This window comes from Hipposideros armiger, unplaced genomic scaffold (assembly GCF_001890085.2).
Source record: "Hipposideros armiger isolate ML-2016 unplaced genomic scaffold, ASM189008v1 scaffold_594, whole genome shotgun sequence".
NCBI classification, from domain to species: domain Eukaryota; kingdom Metazoa; phylum Chordata; class Mammalia; order Chiroptera; family Hipposideridae; genus Hipposideros; species Hipposideros armiger.
The window spans coordinates 307,436-318,284 of NW_017731944.1; the positions used below are offsets into that span (position 1 = coordinate 307,436).

The 10,849-nt window shown below is 37.2% G+C and overlaps 1 protein-coding gene across 1 annotated transcript; it reads left to right on the forward strand.

Annotated features, from left to right (window-relative positions):
* Positions 1-287: 287 nt before the first annotated feature.
* AREG (amphiregulin) lies at positions 288-9,649 on the forward strand. The gene is made up of 6 exons (XM_019624582.1): positions 288-533; positions 1,668-1,916; positions 4,600-4,801; positions 5,529-5,684; positions 7,657-7,768; positions 9,500-9,649. Exons 1-5 carry the CDS (start codon positions 473-475, stop codon positions 7,748-7,750), a joined length of 762 nt encoding a protein of 253 aa, XP_019480127.1. The 5' UTR covers positions 288-472; the 3' UTR covers positions 7,751-7,768; positions 9,500-9,649.
* Positions 9,650-10,849: the final 1,200 nt, after the last annotated feature.

Here is a 10,849-nt window from a genome sequence, read left to right on the forward strand (position 1 = left end):
TTTGAAAAATTGGGACTTTGTCAGTTACTTAGGTCCCAAACACCACTACCGCCCTCCATGATGAATCTGGTATCTTAGGCTTGCAATTTGGGGTTTAATTTCCATTTCCTCCCAGCGGCTCTCTGCGCTGGAAGGAGGCGGGGTGCCTGCCACCCGTGTGTGGTTTTGGGGTAGTAACCTCTTCTGGGGCGGCGGCCCGTGACGTGCGATGCCTCGGTCCCCGCCCGCCCTATAAAGCGGCAGGTGAGCGCCGCACCTCCGGAATGTTCGCACGCCTTGTGCCTGCGCCCAAGTCGGAGCCCAGCGATCCCAAGGCGAGGTCCCGGCGCGCTGAGCGCCCGATCCCCGCGGGCGGGCGAGCACAGCCACTCACCGCCGCTTGTCCCCCTTGCCTTCCACCACCTCCTCCTCCAGCCCACAGCTCCAGTCTCGGTTGCCCCAGAGACCGCGACGCCGCCGCGCCGAGGGACCAATGAGAGCCCTGCTGCTGCCGCCTGCGCCGGTGGTGCTGTCGTTCTTGATCCTCAGCTCAGGTGAGGACATCCCGGTTCTGAGCTGCGGGGCGCTTCTCCCACCGTGGGCAAAAGCGGTCGCCTCTTGAATTTTGCTGCTTCTCAAAAAAAAAAAAAAAGCCCTTCGGCGCCTCCAACTCTTTCCCACCGGAGGTGCTCACGGCAGCTCCCTCCCTAGGGCTATTTCCTTGGGAGGAAGAGAAAAGCGGGCAGGTGTCCCAGACGGTCCTGGCCAGTAAGAGGGTGCCGGAGAACCCCTGTACTTTTACTTTAGTCCAACTGAAGGAGACTTGAAAGATCCTGTGATCCAAACCTTCGCTTTACATAAAAGGAACCGAGGGCAGAGAGGTGAAGTGATTTCCTCAGATCTTAAAGTCGTTAAGTCCTTGACCCAAGAGGGCTGCCTCCTGCCTAAATTCTCCATCTCCTCTGTCTACTGATTCTGTTTTTACCTTCCTAGAGGGCCTGGTGTCCTCCTAGGGAAAAGTTAAAAGCACCAGTATGACTCTGTTTTATTGAGACCTAAAGGATAAAGTAGGGGCTTGAAATTCTGGGCCCCAAATCTTAACTATTTCCCAGTTTTGTTTTGTTTTGTTTTTCTTTATGTAACAACAATAATAATAATAATAATAATGAAACAATGACAATAATCATTATTATCAATTACCATTTATATATTACTTTTTACATTTTATGTACACAGTCTTTTAAAAATGTGACCACGTGTTAAGAAAACCTGGTGTTTATACATTAGATCTAGAACCCACCTATGGTTCTAGATATAATGGGACAGGTGTCATTCTAGCAAACACAGATGCATTTGGTATGTGAAGTGATGGGAATTTTTAGACAATAGCTGGTAAGTAATTATGTATGTTAGGTTAATTTGCCTATTTGGCAGTATTTTTTTTGATGGGGAAATTAGACTATCTGCGGAAAAGAAAAGCTTGATGAAAGAAACTCTGTCATCGGAACAGCTGAGTTTGCTTGTTGGCAAAACATAAAGTTGCTTTCATAAGTGACTCAATCACAAACAATAGCACATGTGCAATAACTACTTTGATATCAGAAGATAAACATTTCCCCTGAAGGGCAGCTGACTGGTGAGAAAAGCACTCTGCTATACCTTTTCTTCCCTTGTTCTTTCTCCCATAGCCAGTTATGCTTCTGGATTGGACTTTAACGACACCTACTCTGCGAAAGGGGAACCATTTTCTGGGGACCACAGTGCTGATGGATTTGAGGTTAACTCACGAAGTGAGATATCCTCAGGAAGTGAAATTTTCCCTGTGAGTGAGATTCCTCCTGGTAGCGAACTGTCCTCAGGGATCGACTATGACTATGCAGAAGAGTATGACACTGAACCACAAATATCAGTCTATATTGTAGATGATTCAGTCAGAGGTGAGTAGAGGCTAGGCAAAAATGTAACCTATCTGATATGTTTGTATGAACAAAGCTGCTTCAAAAGAAAAGCTGCTCCCAGGATCTTCTAGTGGCTTTCTGGTGTGTGTATCTGTTGTACACTCTGCTAGGTGAGCTAGAAACGGAGATGGAAAGAGCTGGATGTGGGCACATCCTATGTGTCTGAAGCTCTAACGAATGGTTTATGTCTATTAAGTCTAATCTTCACAACAACTTTATCAAGTAGGAATTATCATTTTACAGATGCAAAAACTGAGGCTTGGAAAAAGGGTAAGTGTTCTGCCCAAGGTTCCACAGCTAGCAAGCAGATAAGCCCAAATGAGAACTCCAATCCGTCTGATTCCAGATACTATGCACTTTCCCACTGTGCCACATGGCCGCCATTCTGAGAGACAGAGGTAGACACCAACCAGTCCTATCTACTCTGTATCTCAGCTTCTGTATCCAGTCCCCCCCACCACTCTTCCCTAAATAACTGCATGCTAACATGAGTAAGGCAACAGAAGGAAGGAATGCGGCAAGAGCTATTTGGCTTTAGCCTTAAGTACTAGGTATTGAGAAACTGGTAATAACAATAATATAATAATAATAATAACAACAACTTCTGGAAATATTAAAGGACAGATATGCATGGATTTTGTATTGCTAAATTTACAATTTAACCCCAAATCCCATTTGTTATTTCAATATTAGTGACCCATAGTTTTCTTCTCTTTTAATGTTATCTGATCTTTAAAAGGGAGCATTTGCTTAAAATGAGGGTACCAAAGTAAGAGGTAAAGTATTGTTGTTCTTTCATATTACTCTGGGGTTTGAGGACAGATGAGGTCATCAGTAAATCAGATCTGAATATCCTAGGAGCATCCACTGTGGAGGCAGGACATAAGACCCCTTCTCTCCTGACCTTAGTTTCCCTGACCCTCCACCTCTGTCTGGCTCCCAGAACTGGTAAAGGGAGAACTGATGATACCATAGAGACAGTTATGGGCTGAGTGGCTGGTGGGAAAAGCTTTAGTGAACGCCCCGCTTTGCTCCCTTGCTTCAGAACTTACACTTTTACATAAGGTGGGAAAACGGTCCATTATAATTCTTACTTTTGGAGGAATGCTATTAGACCATCAAGATTCTTAAAATTGTTCTCTTAAAGATGTTTCAAGCTGTTAATATTTCCAAAGGCCAAATAAATTGTCAGTGGTGAAAATGGGCAGTGCCTTTAAATTGCAATGCATTGTGAAATAGAGTGAAAATGTCAGTTGAACTCTCTTGAAAGACTGTAAAACCCATGGAGTTAATGTGTATTGCAGCACTTCAACATAGTGACTATTTGCTCCTGTCTAAAATTTGTAATATGCCTGATAAAGTGCGGTAGTAGCCATTTAAAATGTTTTTATTAGTGGACTTTTTCGAACTCATGGTTCTTTTCTATCACCAGAGGGAAGTTTCAATATAAAAATTGCATAACCCATTATTAAACATTGCCCCTAATTTGACTATTGTTAAGGTTGTCATAATAACCAGCTAAAATATTCATAATATTTATCTGCTGTTTCCTTCATCACAGGGTCCTATCTTGGATCCCCTTCCCTATGTTTCTAATGTTTTCTTTTTAATGGGTGCTGCAGGACCATTATGACTAATGGGATTATGACATTATGGTATTTGCTTCTTCTCACTAAGCTGTTTGCTAAACACTTGTTTAGGATAAACCTATTCAGGGATTAGTATAAGAAAATGCATCGCTCTAACATGGAAGCTCCTGCTTCCTATATTTAGCATGTGGGTAAACTATATCCTGCATAAATATAATACTGAACAAATGTTTCTGTGAACCTGAAGAGTTAAGATGAATCTCTGAAAAATCAAGTACAAATATATCTGTCTCCTATTTCTTCAAATAGATTGACCACAGAAATGTACCTCTGAAAGGTATTGATTAATTGTAATCTCTTGTAATATGGGAATTGGAGAAAGTTGATTAACTCTAATGTAGATATCTCAGGTTTTTTCCACCCCCAGGTAATACACACTAATTCCCAAGTATGATAGTCAGTACTAGACCAATATGAGTAAATAAAATCCACAACTATACTCACATCTCACTTTAATCAATGGCATTGACCCTTTTCCATGAGAAAACACAGTGTGGTGAAGAAATAACAGGCTTTAACATCCCTGCACTGCAATTTTCTAGTTGTGTGTCCTAGGGCAAGTGACTTGTCTTCACTCAACTTCAGTGTCCTCATCTGTATCATCTGGGTAACAATACATTCAACTGGGATTTAGGTAAAATTTAATAAATGCTCATTACCAAGAACTTGGTATAAATTAGAAATGCAACAAATGTTTAAAATATTTTGTGGATTTCTCTTAGACATGTAAGTCACATTATCAATAATAATAATAATAATAATAATAATAATAATAGAAATAAATTCAAAATGTTTCTAAGCTAATAAAATAGCAAAGGATTCAGATTTTTAAGTGCCATACAATACAGATACTCTCTTTGTTCAATTATTGTATATGACTTGTGTTAAATAATGAGACAAATATGGTCATATAAGCTCTCACTGCTGGGACTTCTCTCTTCTCCAAAATGATATTCAAGAACAAGAGAGATGGTTGTCAATAAATATTAATACATATATATTTTTAATTTTAGTTGAACAGGTAGTGAAACCCAAGAAGAACAAAACAGAAACTGAAAGAACTTCTGATAAACCCAAAAGAAAGAAAAAAGGAGGCAGAAATGGAAAAAACAGGAGAAACAGAAAGAAGAAAAACCCGTGTAATGCAGAATTTAAAAATTTCTGCATTAATGGAGAATGCAAATATATAGAGCTCCTGGAAACAGTAACATGCCAGTAAGTTTTCCTAAATTATACAGAATTCTGTATTTCTAACACCATGTCTGAAATTCCTAGCTGTAGAAAACCATTTATTTTTCTAATGTCTAAAACAAAGTTCTGCAAACCTTTTTCTTATAGGACCAAATAGTAAATATTTTAGGCTTTGTGGATCAATATTATATATGTACTTATATGACAAATTAAAATGTAAACATTTAAAAATGTAAAAACCATTCTAGGTGTGCCCACTGTAGAAAAGAAAAAAAACCCGGCAAATGGCCAGATTTAACCCAAGGGCTGTAGTTTGCTGACCCCTGGTATAAACCATCATTTTACAATATAAATTTTACAAAACCTCTAGTTAAAAAAGGATGTAAAGATACTTTTCACATAATGTTGTTCTACCCTCCTTACCCCCAAAAGCTGCTAGCATATGAAATGACAGTGGAATGTATTAGCTGCATAACAAGTCACTGAACTCATCAGTTGGTCATAAAAGGAGCTCAAGAATGAAAAGGTGTGTCTTCCTAGAGTATCACACCCAAACTAATCTCAACTTGTTCTTATACAAAGAGATTTTTGGCTCAAATGCATTCTATGTCTCATGATTTTGAAATGTAAATCTATGGCATGATATTTTTTATTTAAATGTTAGAATTAAATGGCTATGACCTGGAAAGTAAGCCTAAAATATACAGAATGTTTTCAGTTATTCTGATTTTGGAATGTGGGTTGTTTACAGATGTCCTCAGGATTACTTTGGTGAACGGTGTGGGGAAAAGTCCATGAAGACTCACAACACGGTTAACGATGATTTATCAAAAATTGCGTTAGGAGCCATAGCTGCCTTTGTCTCAGTCATGAGTTTAACAGCCATTGCTGTTGTTATTACAATCCAGTAAGTATGGCATAACTTAAAAATTCCTCATAAAATAATGCCAGGTTATTTTGTTTTCAGCATTTCTTCCACAACGTACTATATCTTATCTTAAGTGAATTATTCTATTGGTGGCACATGATCTTTGGTCATATCATTACACTTCATTGACAAAAATCACAGAATATTATCCAAGTTTACATTACTTTGGCCACCACTGAAATTTAATGTGTAAAGTCCCTTTTCAGAAAATCTAGACATGTTTTGAACTTAAGAAATGGTTTTATTTTATGTCATATTTCTACACATGAGCACTTCTAAGTCTCGAAGTGTTGGTATCTTCTATGACTATCAAGCCTCTCAGAAGCTAATTAAGGCTCATTAATAGTAGGTTGTCAGAGATACTGCTTTGGTACTAAAAATCACAAAGAGCTTCGAAACAGGAGTCCACAAAAAATATGTCTTGTTCTCTTAGAATGCAAAATTCTGAATTAGGAATTTCATAGCATGCTACTGATTTACTTAGAGTTTTTGACTATTTTGTTATTGTCAAATGCAACATGGGAACTCAACGATAAAAATTTTTTTTTTTCCTCCGTATGGTATGGTGTAGGAAGCAGGGACAATTCTGTTACTGTTCCACTCCTGTAATATCTTCCCTGTACTCACAATAACAGATCACATACTTCACTTCATGACCAATGAATGTTAGAATTAGACTGTTCCAGCTTGTAGACACTGATGGGTTTGTCAAAATGGCATTGTCTGTCAAACAGAAGTCAGTGAATTAAGGAAGTTGGGGGAGGGTGTGAATGGCTTTGTAATGACTCATGTGCTACTAGAGCTTGGGAAAAGCAATAGACTCATTATTCTAATTTTAGGTAAATTACTTTAACTGGATTGTGCACATGATGCCCACTCTTGACATTCAGGAAACAAGGGGTTATCTTCTGCTACTGTTTACTATTATTTTAAATGCAGATCAGATAATGATAAAATGGCACATAAAAAAACTTTTATGATGCACATAAAGTTTGACCAGTGGTTTAAATTTGTTTTGTATACTCTAGAAATTATTTTGATCTGTTAGTACCTCAAGCTAGACTAATGCAAATGTGTTTAGGAAAGATACCCTCAGACAAACTATTATTATTTGACATGGAAGGCTAGAAGGAAAAAAATTGCCAGTTAAAGATGCTTTGAAGTAATTATTTAAACCAGTAATTATTCAAGTTGAAATATTTAATAATCCTTTGGAAAAGCACAGAAAAACCCTGTCATGTTGGCACTCTTAAAACTACTCAGTGACTTCCCATTTTTACCCCATATTCTCATTGCATTTGAAACATATAACAAACACTAACCTAAGTCACAATTGCTGTTTTTTCATAATTAAAGTAAATTTTCCCCCAAACTTCATTTAAAAAGTTCTTATGATTTTAATAATAACAGTAGATGGATTAAAGAGCTATGAAAAATAGAATTGTTTCTACTACACCAAGACATTTTTAAACTATTGAGTTTTTTAAATAGAAAGTAGCAATAAATAAAACTAGAAGGAAGTAGTTGTTATATTTAAAAATAAATAAAAACTAACTTGTTTTGTAAGCCTGTTTTAAAAAATTCTAATCATTTAAATTAGTTTGTTCAAACATAACGTCCTTCTATGGTAAAACTGTACTATCTTCTTCCTCCGTTTGTGCATGGCAACTGTGCTAAATTTTGAAAAATAACACATATTGATGCCTTCTGATGGTTTACATCTCAAGGCACATTTATTTAAATCTCAGTGCTCTAGAAATATGTTTATATAAACATCCCCTTAAAACAAACATTGGTAATATTTTATAGCTAGGTTTGTGTTTTGGTTTGGTTTACACTATAGTGTGTAAATGGTCTATAAGGACTCACAAAATGGAATTCTCTATACTCATGAAAACCCCAAGTAATATACAGATGAATAGAACTTTGATGAATATTTTGTTCCCTGAAGGCTTCGACAAAGACACGTCAGGGAATATGAAGGAGAAGCTGAAGAACGAAAGAAACTTCGACAAGAAAGTGGAAACACACATACCATAGCATAAATGAAGATAATATCACAGGTTTGTGTTTTAAAAGATAACTTTAGAGCATATCCTATAATTTTGAAAAATATAGCATCTACTATCTCAAGCAAAATGAGGAAAGTAAGTGTTCTGAATTATGAAAGCATTGTGAACATTGGCTACATTAAAATATATTCTTTGAGCATGAAATGGAGGTTAACATTGACAAAGGACTATGTTATAAGGGACATAAAGGCGAGGGAGACGCAGATTCTACTCCCAAAGAAGTTAGTGTTTAGTAGGTAGGAAACAGTGTAAGGAGCCAGAGCACTAGGGGAAGTAAAATGCATGTCATGAGAAAGGAACCAACAGAATACGAGGCGTTTCCGATGAAGAATGGAAAGAATCCACTGGGAGGCATTTAGAGAGCAGGAAAGGGTGGGCATATAGGGTGACACTGGAAGCAAGCCTCAAAAGACTGAAGATTTTGGGACAAACAATTATGAAAGGAGAGGAAGATTAATACTGTGAAATGCGCTAGGTCATTTTAGAAACTTGTGAAAAATGGCCTAGTTCAATGGGTTTTGGAAGAGATAAGGTTGAAATGATAGGTTGAGCTCACATGGGGTAGAGCCAAAGTGAGAATGCTTGCACTGCAAATGGGAGGTGGAGATAGCAGATTGAATATCCTTTTAAAGAAAGGAAGTAGGGAGGGTAAAGGGGTACAAATTTTGGGGAGCTTGGGTGAAGTATATATTGTAGTTTTTATTTTTAATTTTTTGTAAAGAGGAGGAGTTAAGCTGGGTGTAGGGAGAAGGATATTTAATTGCTAACAAAGTGAACAGCTAATGAAGCAAACATCTAGAGGAAGAGGGAGGCACGGAGCTCAAGGACACACATGAAGTCAGTCCTAAGAAGGAATTCCCATTTCCTCTGACATTCAGAAAAGATGTCAGATCCTTAAGTCATTGATTTTCTACTGTCAATGTGTTTAAGAATTACTTGAGATGCTTATTAAATATGCATATTCCTAAGCCAAATCCTAAATCAACTAAATCAGTATTTCCATTTTTAATCAACACTCTAGATGCTTGGAGAACCTCTACATTTAGCATTGGTTAAGTGCAGGTATTAGGTTCTGAGAACTATTTTAGAACTAGCTCAATAACTCATGACATGGGTAATTCTTCATGCCAATGCTATACTCAGTACTTATTGCATCAAAATCTATTAATGTATGGGCTTAATGTGCTGAAGCTAAGATGATCAACATGAATACGGGTAGATTTTTGGTTACTTAGTGCAGATGAGATTTCTCAGAGCAGGTCCCAGATGATTTTAGGAAAAGGAACATGCTGTGCTGGCACATAGTGGCTGCCCATTAACTGGTAGCTACTATTATTATGCCCTCAGTACTAATTATCCCAAATTAACTGTATAACATAAATACACTGAGCCACTTAATCTTTGTTTTTAATTATGTCCACTGCATGGATTTGGTTGGGGAAACCATCTATCATGACTGTTGTTGCTTTTTTATTAAGCAGAATTTGATGAAACAGGTTTGAGCATATGCAGTCTTCTACCTAAGTAGGCATTGTAACCAAAGGAGGTGTGAAAGACGGATTCAAGTCAAAGTGATAGTTTGTCTTCATAAAGCTCAAAGCATTTTTCATAAGACATCCTAGAAAACAATTTTACAGAAATTCTGATTCCTGATTATTCTTTGACATTCCCTTGAAGTTATGTTGGAATTGAACTTCTAACACTTGATTTTATTTTGAACAGGGCAGCAGACCGGAGTTACTGCCAAGTCACAATCATAACTGCTGAGTTGGTTCCTCTTTTCAGTGGATTATAAGAAAACAGAACCTTTTTGCTTTAATGGTTTAAAACTTTCAATTGTCACATTTTGTGCTAAGTCTTATTTCTGTACATAAAGATGCATGGAAAGAAAAGTATTTTTTCAAGTTGTAAATAATTTATTTAATATTTAATAGAAGTGTATTTATTTTATGGCTCATTAAACTTTTTTAATCAAACAGATTGAGAGTTTGAATATTAGTTTTGAGACTGCAAGACTCTAGGGTATTTTTCTCCCAACACTTAGATGATCATTTTAAAAGGAGTCCCTTCTCTCTTTTTTTACTGTTCTTATGTTGATTTTCAAAACTTTTTCCTCTTGTTAGAAAGCACTGTTAATGGGAAAATCATAAACTAGAGTCACTTAGTCCTCCCACAATACTAATATCTCAAACTGGCCTTTCTTATTCCATATAGAACAATTCCAAGTCTTAGTAATTATAAAAGCTTCAACATGTGGCACTGCCTCTCTGTTACAGTAGAAACAGATCCTATTAAAAAAATGAAAAGAAAATCCACTGCTCACCATCATTATCACCATAAATAAGAAGGAGACAAGAGTAGGTGTGAATGTTACAAATGTGGCATTTCAAGAGAGCCAGGAAGTATTTAGATTTGAGACTTCTTTCTCTAATATTGTGACATGAATGTATGAAGAATGTAAACCCCACACCTCCCTTGCCTCCCCTTGCTGCTATTTCCTACATCATTTTAAACAAATACATGTGCAGTTGTGGTGGGTACTCTTTTGAGATCACAGTCTGGTTCCTGGATGGTTAACTAAGTTACCTGCATGAAAAACAAAACAAAACAATCTTTATAATATGTGGGAAATATCTGGAGGAAATTAACCAATAATAAACATAACTTCAGCAATTATCTCAAGGAATTTCATGAATGAAAGGTACCTTTCCCATCAACATTTTCATCTGTCCCTAGCATACCATCCACCAAATCCTTACCCAGTGATCATCTAACCAGTTGCTTCCCAGCCTCACCTGCATATTATCACTTGAGTTTTAAATGTCTACTATGTGCCCAGGGCCTCCTCCCAGAACTTCTGATTTAAATGGATTGGGCTGGGTCATTGGTATCTCTATTTTTAAAAGATCCCTAGATGTTTCCTATATACAGCCAGTCTTGAAAACCTACACTTGAACATCTACAGTGCACATTTTCCTCAGCCTCATTCACTAAATATTTATTGTGGGTGATTCAAGTATAGCGATAGGGATACGAGACAGAAATCCCTGACTTTGTGACGTTTTCCACCTA

Coding starts and splice junctions, on each gene's coding strand:
- AREG (XM_019624582.1), top strand. CDS start 473: ATGAGAGCCCTGCTGCTGCCGCCTGCGCCGGTGGTGCTGTCGTTCTTG. Junction 1,917..4,599: donor TGTAGATGATTCAGTCAGAG/GTGAGTAGAGGC, acceptor TTTTAATTTTAG/TTGAACAGGTAGTGAAACCC. Junction 4,802..5,528: donor CTGGAAACAGTAACATGCCA/GTAAGTTTTCCT, acceptor GGTTGTTTACAG/ATGTCCTCAGGATTACTTTG.